Here is a 13890-nt window from a genome sequence, read left to right on the forward strand (position 1 = left end):
CTTAACCTAGTCCCCGACCCGCAGTAAACCCTCATTAATGCTAACTACTCTCAGCGTGCTGTGTTCGGACAAGCCCCACGCCACAGCCCTGATGTGTCCCCTAGCCGCCTGCCTACTGCAGGGATTGGGGTGCGGCTGCTAGCCGAGCTTGGCCCTGGGTGACACCGAACCCCCTATAAAGCTGGAACTCCGACGCGCAGCCTCGCACCATCTGCCCAGGATCCAGAGATTGCTCAGGCGATGCAGCTTCTGGGGAGAGCCAGGCGGGGCGGGTTTGTCATCTGACAGGACTTAATCCCAGCCCCGACGCCAACCCATTCCTGGCCTCTCCTACGTGATGCTTGCCTTTGTGCATGCTTTCCCATTAGTCACTGGCCTCCAACCAGAAAGGCAGGATGAGATTTGTATGTGAACTTGGGTATATGTTAATTTAAAAATGCATTTATTTACCTGCATGAGTAGTAGGTGGGGAGAGGATATGTATGTGCTTGTGGATGAGAGCGTAAACATCTTTGTGAGTCTTTGTGTACATGGATTTCATGGATTTGTGTGAGCGTATGGGGGCTAGTGTCTATTTCTGTGTATTATGTATTTTAAGTATCTGCACATGTGCTGATGTATGTTTTATGTATGTTTTCTATAGGGTTTGTTTCTTTTCATGTGTGAGCATATATGGGTGTGTGTTGGTAGGTCTGCCTATGTAAGTAAGAGTGGGGGCAAAATGAGAGGGGGGTGCGTAGGTGTTCTGGTTTCAGACCAGTATTTAGCAAGTGCAAATCAGGATTCTGTTTTTACTTCTCTTGCGGAAGGAGGTAGACAGGTCAGCCCCTTCCCCATATTCTCTTGCTGATTCTTTCTGCTTTTCAAACCCCAATCAAAACACCATATCCTCTAAGAGATTTCCTTGGATCTCTGAGGGGGAATTAAACTCCCCCTTCCCATTTGCCAACTGCCCTTTGTTTATTCATTGGTTATAGCCCTAATCTATCAATCTAAACTCCCCCCTGCCTCCTCCTAAAAGGAATAAGGATGGCTTTCAGAAATATATACAACAGGCTAAATTGAACTGCCCACCTGGCTTTTTTACTTCTCACAGGCATGCATCAGCCATAATACTAGAACTTAGAATTTATGTGTCTGTCTCTCCCATTAGGCTGTTCTCTGTGTTCTTAGTGCCTAGCAGAGGTAATATGTGTAAGCACTAATCCATGCTGATAGAATTGTATTAAATTGAAAAGAGATCCTGTGGTGCCATGGAAAGAGCTTGTATCTTGAGAGTCAGACAGATCTGGCTCATGACTGCCAGCTCTGTGACCTTGGAAGAAACCTTTTACCTCTCTGGGCCTCAGTGTTCTCATCTATAGTGTGGGATCAATAAATTCTGTCTCACTTAGAGGAGCTAAGGATTGAAGAGAACGTTTCCCCTGAGCCTGGTATACAGAAGGCGCTCAATCTGTGTACATTTTTCATTTACACCTGAGCTAACTTTGAGCCTTGTTGGCTGAAGGACCACAAAAAAAAAAAAAAAAAAAAAAAAAAAAAAAACAAAAAAAAAAACCTCTGTCATAACTTCCCCATTAGGTGACATGGCCTGACAGTTGCCTTACCAGCTATCTGCAAGATAGAGCTGGAAAATGCTGGTTTGGCCCTAAGATGTGCTAGATCAGAGATTCTCTGGCAGTAGGGGAGAAAAGCTGATACAGCTTCTTTGCCTGGAGAATCACAAAGGCAAGAAGTCCTTACCAATGTGCTCTAGGCCAGCACTTGGCCTCATACAAGGATATGCCCAGGCTTCTAAGATGGGCTAATTACCCTGTAACGTGTATAGAAAATGTTGAACTATTTTGAAAGGTAATTTAAGTGTATTCATTTTGGTTCGTTCAATATTTAATTCTTTAAATTTTTTGCTCTGCCTTTATCTCTAAACGACAAGATAACTTCTTTTTTTATTTCTTAGGAATAATATTTTATGTTTAAAAATCAGAAACACCTTAAGACTCCAATGTGAGACAGAAGTGTTATTATGAACGTTCCGTTTAATCATATAAAGTCATTGTCAGGTTTGCTATGAAGAAAGCATAGTAAATATTAATAATAGATCATTGAGCTCTTACCGTGTGCTAGATATTACACTAAAGGCTATGCATGAAATATTTTGTTTAATCCTAAAAAAAAAAAAAGGAAGTAGGCACTATTATTATTCTTATTTTATAGATAAGGAAACTAGGGCACAGAGAGGTTAAGTAACTTGCCCAAGGTCACTAAGTAAGTGATAGAGCTAGAAATCAAACTGAGGTTGGCTGGCTCTAGTAGTTCCCTTAACAACTATGCTGTAAAGGGAAAATGCTTATGATAGTGTTAAAAAGAAACTGGGAAAAATTATAGCTGTGACTCTGTGTGCAACAATGTTGACTGGCACTTTTCCTGTTGCTCCAGGACTGTGGCTAAGACCCAGGGCTGTCAACCCACCCCTGACACGTAGGGCCACTAGACTTAATGAGGGGGGGGGGGCACAGAACAGCAGGGGTCAGAGAGGACCTTGTCAGAGCAGATGAGCAGCCCGAACTTTCTCCTGTAGGCAGGAGATTCCTCTTTGTATGCTCAGTACCTAGCATGACGTCATATACACAGAAGTAGCTCAAGAATTGTTTGTTGAGCCAAATGGAGTCTTACAAGTGACAGACACTGTTCTAGGAGTTTGGCATTCATAACATATTTATTCCCCAAAGGTAGGGCTGTCCCGGTACTTGAAAGAACAGGAAATTGAGCCTCTGAGTCGTTAAGGGATTTGCCCAAGGTCTGCTCAGCTCCAAAGCCCTGGCTCTTCTTGAGACTCCAAAATCCATTAATGTGGCCACTATGTGTTGCACACAGTAGGGAGTCAATGAACACATACTGAAAAAAAAAAAAAAAGAAAAAGGAGACACATACACCAAATCTTACTCTCCTGTGAGAGAGAATTTAAGAAAAGAGAAGCTTTGGGAGTACGAATAGAAGAGAAAGCATAATAGTATAATAGATGTGGCTCAGCAAAATAACCTCATCTCCCAGATTCCAATAAAACAGGAAAACTTTCCCCTTTCTGGTTTCATTGAAACAGTAATGCTGACATGGACGATTTCTAATCCTGCCGGAGCCTGGCCTCCTATCAGATGTGGCCAAATGCAAGATTTGGCATCATCTGCAGGCAACTTTAGGATTATTGGGGCCACTATCAACAAGCCTCCCCAGAAAAGGACAGTTAACAGAGAGCTCACAGAGAGGGAAGTACAAATGGCTAAAAACATGAAACGCTATATATTCAACTTAAGGATCAAAGATTTGCCCATTGAAACGAGTTACCTTTTTTTTTTTTTTAAACCTGATTTGGCAAGAATGTTTAAAAACTGGTGATACTTGCTGATGAGACAGTGCCTCACTCTGTTGATAGGAATGTGAAGTGATAGAACTTTTCCAGGAAATCCTAAAAACGTCTGCCCTCTTTGGCTAATTATTTCCACGTTTAAGAATATATTCAAGGGATATAAACATCCAGATGTAACTGAAGATTTGCGTACCTGAATGTTCATCAAAATGTTATCGATGATAGTGAAAATTAGAAAAATCTAAACAGGTTACAGTAAGCGATAGGTTAAGTACTTTGTGCTGTATGACCTCCCTGTGTTGGGCCACTATACATCTATAAAAATGATGTTCATGAAAGCAATTCTTACAATATAAAGTAGTGGAAAAACTAGGTTGCCAGTACACATCTGGTAGAATGGCCAAAATCTGGACACTGACAACACCAAATGCTGGTGAGGGTGTGGGGCAACAGGAACTCTCACTCACTGTTGGTGGGAATGCAAAATGGCCCGGCCACTTTGGAAGACAGTTTGGTGGTTTCTTACAAAACTAAAAATATTCTTACATACGATCCAACAATTGTGCTCCTTGGTATTTACCCAAAGGAACTGAGAGCATATGTCCAGACAAAAACCTGCCCACAGATCTTTATAGCAGCTTTGTTCATAATCGCCAAAACTTGGGAGCAGCCACAATATCCTCCAGTAGGTGAATGTACATCCAGACAACAGAATAGTATTCAGCGCTAGAAAAACAATGAGTTATCCAGCCAGGAACAGATATGAAGGAAACTGAAATGCATATTACTGAGTGAAAGAAACAAATCTAAGAGGACGACATACTGTATGATCCCAGCTATATGACATTCTGGAAAAGGCACAATTGTGGAGACAATTATATATTATAATGAAGGATACATGTTCATTACACATTTGTCCCAACCCATAAAATGCTAATACCAGAATGAACCACAATGTAAACTATGGACTTAGGGTGACTATGATGTGTCAGTGTAGGTTTGTTCATTGTAACAAACGTACCACTCCGGTGGGGGATGTTGGCAGTAGGGGAGGCTGTGCATATGTTGGGGCAGAGGGTGTATGGGAAACTTCTGTATCTTTCTCTCAATTTTGCTGCGAACCTAAAACTGCTCTAAAAATACAGTCTTATTAAAAAAAAAAAGGCGGGGCGCCTGGGTGGCGCAGTCGGTTAAGCGTCCGACTTCAGCCAGGTCACGATCTCGCGGTCCGCGAGTTCGAGCCCCCTGTCAGGCTCTGGGCTGATGGCTCGGAGCCTGGAGCCTATTTCCGATTCTGTGTCTCCCTCTCTCTCTGCCCCTCCCCCGTTCATGCTCTGTCTCTCTCTGTCCCAAAAATAAATAAAAACGTTGAAAAAAAAATAAAAATAAATAAAAATAAAAATAAAAAGGTGACTATACTAGGATCCCAATTACATAAAAGAATATATGCATAAAATAAATGACCAAAGGGAAATACACCAATATAGAAATAACCTTTGTCTCTGAATGATTGCTTTGCTGGTGTCTAAAGCTTTTCTCCTCATGCTTTTTTGCATTGTCCACATTTTTTATTTACAACGAGCACATGTTATTTCAATCAGGAATAGCCAGCAATAGAATTCATTTGGATCTGGGGATATACCCACCAAGCACATCATTGATCTGCCTCCATGGTATCCCTTAGGATAGTAAGAGGGAGAAAGTCCTAAGTCATAAACTCACAGTAACTGCAAAGCACCTTCTCCAAACAATGAATTTAAATTTTGAAATCCTACTTCAAGCCCTTCCAGAAGATGCTAAAAATAAGCTCAGAAAAGCATTTGCTGCAGTTCTTGGAGATCTATTGAAGGACGTCATTCAGAGTGGGCACCAAGTCAAACCCTCGCTCGTCATCAGTGCTGGCTGTAGAGCAAAGAATGTGAACCATTTCGGGGAGGAATGGGGCCAAAGCTTCATAAATAACTCCTTCCCTTAGATTGCTATAATTGTAATAAAGGGGATTATTGACAGGTGCCCAGAGCTTTTGCAATCATTATCTTACTGGAGCTTTGCAAACACTCTGGAGGGAAGATGGTGGTAGTAACAGTGTGATGACAGTAATAATGACTAACATTTACCGAGCACCTTCTTATATGCCAGGCATCAGTGTTAACCACTTCGTGTACATCACCCCCTTTTTTAGTCTTATACTGTAACGTAGAAGAAGTGATCATCTCCACTTTATAGGTCAGTATATTGTCACTTAAAGAAGTCAAATGGCGGGGCACCTGGGTGGCTCAGTCAGTTAAGCATTTGACTTCGGCTCAGGTCATGATCTCGTGGTTTGTTAAGTTTGGACCCCACACCGGGCTCTCTGCTGTCAGCAGGGAGCCCGTTTTGGATCCACTGTCCCCCTCTTTCTGCCCCTCCCCCCTCAAATAACATAAAAAAAAAAAGTCAAATGTCTTGTCCAAGGTCACCAAACCAATAAACGGAAGAACTGGGATTTAGAGCCATTTAGTCAATCCTCAAGTCCAGAGTGATTCCCAATGCTTTACTGAACTTCCTCAACTTTGATTGCTTTTATTGCTATTATTAGGAGAGCAATTAGTATAGCAGTAGAGTGCTGAGTTCAATGCCAGTCTTACGAGCTGTGTAACCTTGGACAAGTCACTTTAGCTCTGTGTCTCAACTTCCTCCTCTGTAGAATGAAGATCATCATATCCATCTTATAGGGCTCAAGCTCAAACAATGTATAGGAAAGTGTTGAGCCAAAGCCTGCCCCAGAGTAAACACTCAAATAACACTGGAACATATTTGATTTTCCTAAACCTTGTCTTCTCACATAGTGGGTCAAGTGCAGGAGAGTACAATGTCCTTGGGGTTCAGTGTTCAGAACTTCTAAACTCTCAGAGGAATCATGCTCCCTGATCTACCTCTATGACCTCACCCTTCTTGAAGACCCCTCCTTCGTTAGAGTGGGCACCTGTACTGGAGGCGTACCTAGCATCTAGGACTGGCAGAGGGGCAGGAGTGGGCAGTTGACTCCTCAGGCACCCCTGACAAATCCAGGCAACCCTGACAAATCCTTGTTGAACTGTTCTGAAGTAGCTGTGTCAATTTCATGCTGGTTTCTGAAGGCTGTTTGATAAGGAAACCCAGTCCTGGAGGAGCAAATGTTTCCCTGAAAAAGCCACAGAAAGAGCAAATATCAGAGCGGGAGGGGCTTATGAATCAGGCCCTCTAAACTTGTCCCTGTACAGACAATAAACCAAGATCCAGAGAAAGAAAGGGCTTTGAGAGGTCCTTCACAGCACATGAGTAACCAAGCTGGGGTCAGATCCACACCCTCTGACCCTCAGGCCACCATCAGACCCACGTCATTCCTTACAGAGGGGCAGCTAAGGGCCAGCAAGGGACCTAGAGTTCGCTGGCTGCAAAGCCCATGGCCTTCCCACCCACAGCACTGCCCTTCTAGCCAGAAGGGTCCAGGGTTCTTTGTGTCACCAGGGTCTCTCTCCAGGCACTTTCCTCCTGGAATCACAGAAATGGTGCCCTGCTGCCAGCTTTATATCAATGCTCAAGACAGTACGTTAAGCGATGACAATAATCGGGGTCTGCTATCAGGCAACAGTCAGGAACGGCAAAATCTTCCAAATTAGGCCACATTGTTGTAAGGGAGCTAGAAACAACATCTTTGCCATTCCATCAGGCCTAAATTAGAACAGCACTGAAGAGGGTCCTGGGACATCCAGCCTGCTGCCGGGCCTGTGGCTCTGATTTCCTTTCTCAAACAATCACTGCACTTTTCTTACAATCGTTCGGTGTTTACTGGGTGTGCGTGATGCCTGAAGTGCAGCCCAGAATTTGGAATTGGATGTAATCCTTAGCCACATACTGGCAGTGCTACTTGTTTAGAAATAGGAACCTTGGAATCTCTGCCATCCAGTCCCATGTTAAGAGAATTAGTCTATGAATCAGCCCAGCTGGGTTCCCAGGGCAGAGTCTATCTCCCTACACTGCAAAATGATCTAGCGGGAAAAGTCCATGACCTAGGGGACCTGGCCACACTACTTCCAGCCTATGTTACCTAGGGCACGCATCAACCTGTCTACACTTTGGTTTTGCCATTGTCAAGTGAGCGTATAATGCATGGCACGGTCTACCCATTGTGTTGCTAGAAGGATTCCGTCATTCATTCAGCAGATTCAGCAGAAATATACTGAACACTGATCTAGAGATACCTTAGTGAACAAGCCAAACACACACACACACACACACACTACCCTGCACCGTGATGCATACCGTATCGCAAGTCAGAGAGTCAGTTAACAAATAAATGAATAATAGCAAGATATTCACAGATAAATAATAGGCAGTCCAAAGGAGAGCAAAAGGGTGCTAGGACACAGAATGACTGGGAGACATCCCCTCAGCTTGGTCAGGGGAAGTCTTTCTGAGATGTGACATTCAACCTGAAATCTAAAGAAGTGGCTCTGCAGAAAGCAGAAGTAACAGCAAGTGCAGGTCTATGAGGTGGGGAAGGATCTGGAAGGAGACCAGAACAGTGAAGCCTACAGAGTGAGGGGGAAGGGATGGGGTAGGAGATGACTATGCAGAGCTCTATAGCCATGCCAGCGCATGGGATTTTTCTCTAAGAGCAACGGGAAGTCCAGGGAGAGTGTGAAGGAGCGGGGGTGAAGGCAGATCGCAGGGCGGCAAGGGCAGGAGCCCTGGAAGCAGTGAGGAGGCTGAGTCGCCCAGGGGTGAGAAGACGGTGGCCTGGGACTGGCCTAGAGGTACATGCAGGATCGATTTTAGATGCGGACTTGTCAAGACTTGCTATTGGATTGGGTGTGGCGTGAGGGAAAGAAAGAAATCAAGAATGATTTCTAGATTGCGGAATCAATGGGTCACTCATACGTTCACCAAACATCCAGCAAGCAGATAGATTGTTCTGCCCCCCTGGGCTTGGTGTTGCAGCTAAAAGGCCATGAAAATCTCAGCTTAGGGAGATGGACCAGAAAATGGGAAGTGTACGCATTTAAATAAGTGCAGTACATGTTAGACAACCCCTAACTCTGCTGAGGGAAAAGGATCAAAGAAGTCCTCCAAAGGGAGGGAAATTTGAGCTGAGTCTGGGAGGAGAACTGAAATGAGGAGGAAAAGGGTTTTGGGGTCACAAATCACAATAACAGTAGTCGTGGTAGGTGCTAATATTTGTGAAATCCTAACAACGTGCTGGGTACTGTTACAAGCACAAATTACCTCCCTTACTCCTCACATAAGAACTCTATGAGCAGAGGGGCACCTGGGTGGCTCGTCAGGTGAGCGTCCAACTTCAGCTCAGGTCATGATCTTGCAGTTCGTGCGTTCAAGCCCAGCATCAGGCTCTCTGCTGTCAGTGCAGAGCCCACTTTGGATCCTCCGTTCCTCTCTCTCTCTCAAATAAAAAAGAACTCTATGAGTAGATACCCTCGTTATCATCTCTGCTTTATGGAGGAGGCAACTGAGGCACGGTTAACCACAGCTGTAGAACTCACCGCCCCACAAACTGCCTCTCTGGGAGGGAACCGTACGTTAAGGTTTGACAAGCGCAGAAAAGTAGAGGGTGTAGGAAGGCAGAAGTCAAGGGAAGGTGAGATCAATGACACACAAGTATTTTGCAAACTATAAAGCACTGCCCCCAAGCAGATTACCATCACTGTTATTAAATAACTGGCCTCCCCTCCGAGAGAAACAAAGGTTTCTCAGCAGTGCCTCTGGAGTATCCAAAGACAGTGGCTGCTTGGAGGGCCTGTCCAAACAGAAGGAATCTCAGGGGATGGGCGGATGTGACCCTGACCGTGAGTTGGGAAGCGGCAGGTGCGGGCTCTAGTCCTAATGCTGCCCCTAGCTTACTACACGGCTTTGGATGAGTCACTTCTCCAGCCTCGTCTTCCCCATCTGGAGGATGGACGGAAGGAGGGAGGAGTGGGGGGATTCTAAGGGCTTTTCCAGCCTTTGCATTTTGAACAATCGTTCCTGCTATTGGTGTTCTGCTTCTCATACGGACAACAGAGGAACTTCTGCGTCTGCGAGAGGCCCTTTACCAGAGCAAAATGCCATGTAGGACGGGAGGGGCACCTTCCAGAAACCAGGACCCACGCTGCAAGGGAAGCCTATGGCTTATGTCCCCTGAGTCCACAGATGTCCAAGTCAAACGCACCTGGATCCTTCTGGAAGGAGGACACTGGTTTCCAGGCCCCGTAAGTCCCGCCCATTCCCATCCCTTTAAATCCTTCAGGGGAGTCTAAGCAGCACAGACAGTATTTCAGACACCACTTCTGAGGATACCAGGAGATGCAGGTGCTGATTACATCCAGTGGGGTCCTGTTTGGGGTTTTCTGTGAATCAAAGCCCTCAGGGCTTTCTCACACGTGCCGCTACAGGCTCAATCTTGTGCCACTGGTTTTGGATCCATTGCCCTGGAATAAAAAGTGTGCACTTGGGATGCAGCAATTGAATCCTTCTCCTCGTAGTGATCTTTCTCCATAGTGAGAAAAGACTCAGAGACCTGCAAGAGACCCTTTTCCATCCAAGTCATGCAATCTGAACCCTTCTTGCTGACACAGAACTTTGCAAACTGTAAAGCACTTTCATGCATTATTAATTCACATATTATTCCTTTTGTACCTCAAACAATTCCTGAACTGGTTTGCACGGGGTAGGCTTGCCAGATAAAGTACAAGATGCCAGTTACGTTCGAATTTCAGATAAACGATGAATAATTTTGTAGGTTAAGTATGTCCCAAATATTGCATGGGATGTACTCAGGCTAAAATGTTATTCACTATTTATCAGAAATTCACATTTAACGAGGTATCCGTTCATTTACTAAATCTAGCAACCTTGGGCAGGGATCATTCGCCCCATTTTGCAGAACTGGGGTTCGGAGGAGTAAAAGGGTCTCTCTAAACTCCTTGGGAGAAGGGACTGTGTCTGATTCGTTTTTTTAATTTTAGTATTTGTTTATTTTTTAAACATGAAAAATATATTCCCCTAAGCCGGTGTATCAGTCCCTTTGGTGATGATCTAAAAGATTTATGCCTCATGAAAACCCTACTCCTCTGGGAATCTACGTGTAGATAAGTATGTTTGTGGTTGTATAGATAAGTATGTTGCATAGAGCATTAAGAAGTTAATGATTCATTTTTAATCCCTAGATCCTAACCTGCAGTTAGCTCAGAGAAGATTGCTAGGGAAATGCTTACTCAGCTTTTGGGCTTTCTGAGCCTCTCATTCCTTCAGGAACCCCCCATGGGGTAAAAGAAAGAGCTGGCTCAGGACAGGAACTCAGAGTTAGGCTTCCCTGTCCTTCCTAGGGGGTTGTACTGACGATTAATTCAGATGTGCTTCAGGAAAGCAGAATGAAACTATAGAACATCATGCAATTAGCATAGGGCATCACGAAAATGCTCCTTTGCAGAATACTCATCTCCCAATCCTGTTTTAGGATCGCAGGGAGGGCTGCCCGGGGCTGCCACAGCCAGGGCGCTCATGGCATAAAAGCTACCAAAGGCGCTACCAAAGACAGAGCACAAAGTCCCTCTCCTGCCCTCTGGATGAGCAGACCAGTCAGTGGCGTGACAGGCGGGGTGTGGGGGTGGGGCGGGGGCTGGCAGCCTCCAGGGTGACTTTGGACTAGCTTCAGCTCATCTCTCTCATGATGGACACCTCAGGCCCTGCCCACTGGCAGAGCACATACTGATGGCATCTGCCCAGCCAGAGCTGTGAATAAACACAGACACTCTGCGAAGGTTTGAGCAGCTGATGCTGGAGGTCAGGGGTCTTGGCTCCTTGCCAGGCTGTCAACTAAAAAACGTGAACTGCTGAAGAGTCGGAGCCTGGGTGAGCCTGTTTTTCACATCTGAGGCTCAGTGGCAAAGTCCCAGGGTTAGGAGAGCAAATGTTAGGGTTAGGAGAGAGGGCCTTAGAAGCATCTAGGTCGAATCCAAACATTCTCACTTTTTCCAGAAAGAAACACCAAGGCTCAGAGAAGAAAAGGACCCAGTCGAGCTCACACAGTAGTAACCTGACAGCAGAACCGGGTCTGAGACTCCTGTTTCTTCTAGATGCTGCCCACTTCTAGATGCTGCATTCCTGATTCAGATGATCAGCCTTTGGTGCAGAGCAAGCAGCAGGTGGGATGGACGTGAGCAGTGAGCAGTGTGCTGGTGCTGTGGGTCGCCGACCTTTAACCCCGGCACACCATCAGCGTCTTAACTCAGCCTGTCACCTTCTCCCTCCTGAAGACCAGTGGCTTAGAAATAACAGCTCTCAGGGGCGCCTGGGTGGCTCAGTCCGTTGAGCATCCGGTTTCGGCTCAGGTCATGATTTCACGGTTGGTGAGTTCAAGCCCCGCGGCGGGCTCTGTGCTGACAGCTTGGAGCCTGCTTCGGATTCTGTGCCTCCCTGTCTCTCTGCCCCTTCCCCACTCGCGCTCTTTTTCTCTCTCTTAAAAATAACGAAAAACATCAAAAAAAATTTTTTTTACAAAGAAACTGAATGGGACTGAATGAGGAAAAGCAAGGGAAGCTCTGTTGGAGATTCTTACACGGATCCCCTCACGGGTGCGCACACGGTTCTCTGCCCCGAGCAGAGAGCACAACAGCCTTCTCGGAGCTTGTTTTCTGGTTAGGGGGTCAGCGATCGGCGCATCAGGTGATTTTAGGAAATGGCATTGCTAAGGAGCAAACACACTAGTAGTGGGATAGAAAGTGACCCAGGGGCAGCCTGACCTCTTGGAAAAGGTGCCCATCGAGCTGAGGCCCGAATGAGGATGAGAAGGCAAGCGTGGGAAGATCCAAGGAGGGAGAGTGGCCCATGCAAAGCCGTCTCTGGGACAGGAACAAGCTTGCCGTTTGAGGAAGAGAAAAGCCAGCAGGGTTAGAGCATAGTCAGTGAGGGGAAGAGGGAAGGAGATAAGATCTGAGAGGAGGCTGTGTGGTCTGCACTTGAAGCTACTGCACTGTGTTTGGCTGAAGAATAGGTCACGGCATGATTCCACTTCCCAAGGAGCAGAGCCACAACAAAGCAGAAATCATAGCATCGTTGTGATGATAACTGCGAGGGCCAGGTGCTCACAGGCACATGGCTGGGATGGGGTCACTGGGGCAGCTCCCTGGAACCTGCTACTGAGTTCTCACATTCAACGGGAGACATTCATCCGGGGTCCCTGCCTACGCCAGACAACCTCAGGAAGGCTTGTCCGCCGCTCCCCCAGGGAACTTGCACTCCCGGGGGAGCTGCACAGGTAAGAGGCAACTAAAGAACCCTGTGTTAACTTTTTTTTCAATGTTTTATTTATTTATTTATTTTTGAGAGAGAGAGAGAGAGAAAGCGAGCAGGTGCAAGCAGGGGAGGGGCAGAGAAAGAGGGAGACACAGAATCCCAAGCAGGCTCCAGGCTCTGAGCTGTCAGTACAGAGCCCTATGCCGGGCTCAAACCCACAAACCGAGAGATCATGACCTGAGCCGAGGTCAGACATTTAACCCACTGAGCCACCCAGGTGTCCCAAGAACCCCGTTTTAAAAGTTTTTGTGAAAGGCGAGACTCTGAGCGCTCCTTCCCTGGCTTTCAGAGTCTTCTCGGGGATTCTTCTCCAGCCTGACCTGTTCTCAGAGTCAGCGATGACAGAAGAGTTCACTGCCAAGTGTAAATGGCACTGCACCTTCTCCCAGGAGTCCTGTATTTCATCGAAAGTCAAAGTCCTGGGCTCCTGGGTGACTCAGTCGGTTGAGCGTCCGACTTCAGCTCAGGTCATGATCTCACAGTCTGTGGGTTCGAGCCCCGCATCTGGCTCTGTGCTGACAGCTCAGAGCTTGGAGCCTGCTTCCGATTCTGTGTCTCCCTCTCTCTCTGCCCCTCCCTGCTCATGCTCTGTCTCTCTCTGTCGCAAAAATAAATAAAAACATTTAAAAAAAAAATTAAAAAAAAAAAAAAAAAAGAAAGTCAAAGCCCTGAGTCAGAGGGATATATGAAAACTTGTGTCATTTCAGTAATCTGCCATCCAGGTGGGTGTGGGAGGGAGCGTGTACGGCAGGGCCCTGTCTGCAGCCGGCTCTTCTAGCTCCAGGGTCCCGCCAGTGCTCACATCACCAGGCTCCGTTGCCTTGTTTATGTAACACATGTATTCCATCCACCACGGGCATTTGACCCTTGGGAATTCACAGGAGATTTGCAGAGCCCCTGGCTCTTCACTACCGGCCAGTGTACATTTCCTGTGGAGGTAGTGGAGGAAGCGTGGGGATGGCCCCGAATCAGCAGTCAGAGGAGTGGCATAGCAGTTGAGGATATTCTCATGGAAAAGCCCAGCACCTTCCAGAACATTCTGCATGGCTCAGCAAATTGTCTTGTCATCTTGTTGGCACTGCTTCTGTATTTCTTTCCCGTTTCAGACCAGGAGAGAACACATGGGCAATCTCTAGGGTTTGGTGTTATCTTCTCTCAGGAATGATCTAACCTTCAGTAAACAAGGCCAAGGAAACCTATTCCCGCCCTTTGGT

The 13890-nt window shown here is 46.2% G+C and overlaps 1 protein-coding gene across 1 annotated transcript in view; it reads right to left on the minus strand.

Annotated features, from left to right (window-relative positions):
- Positions 1-6331: 6331 nt before the first annotated feature.
- Positions 6332-13890, minus strand: part of FBXW2 (F-box and WD repeat domain containing 2) — a 57781-nt gene continuing 50222 nt past the window's right edge. Inside the window, exon 8 of the mRNA XM_040482131.1 lies at positions 6332-6527. Coding sequence (XP_040338065.1) covers positions 6347-6527 — 181 coding nt within the window. The 3' untranslated portion in view covers positions 6332-6346. The remainder of the gene's footprint in view (positions 6528-13890) is intronic.

The sequence above is a fragment of the Herpailurus yagouaroundi genome, unplaced genomic scaffold (assembly GCF_014898765.1).
Source record: "Herpailurus yagouaroundi ecotype Mexico unplaced genomic scaffold, PumYag 160, whole genome shotgun sequence".
NCBI lineage: Eukaryota > Metazoa > Chordata > Mammalia > Carnivora > Felidae > Herpailurus > Herpailurus yagouaroundi.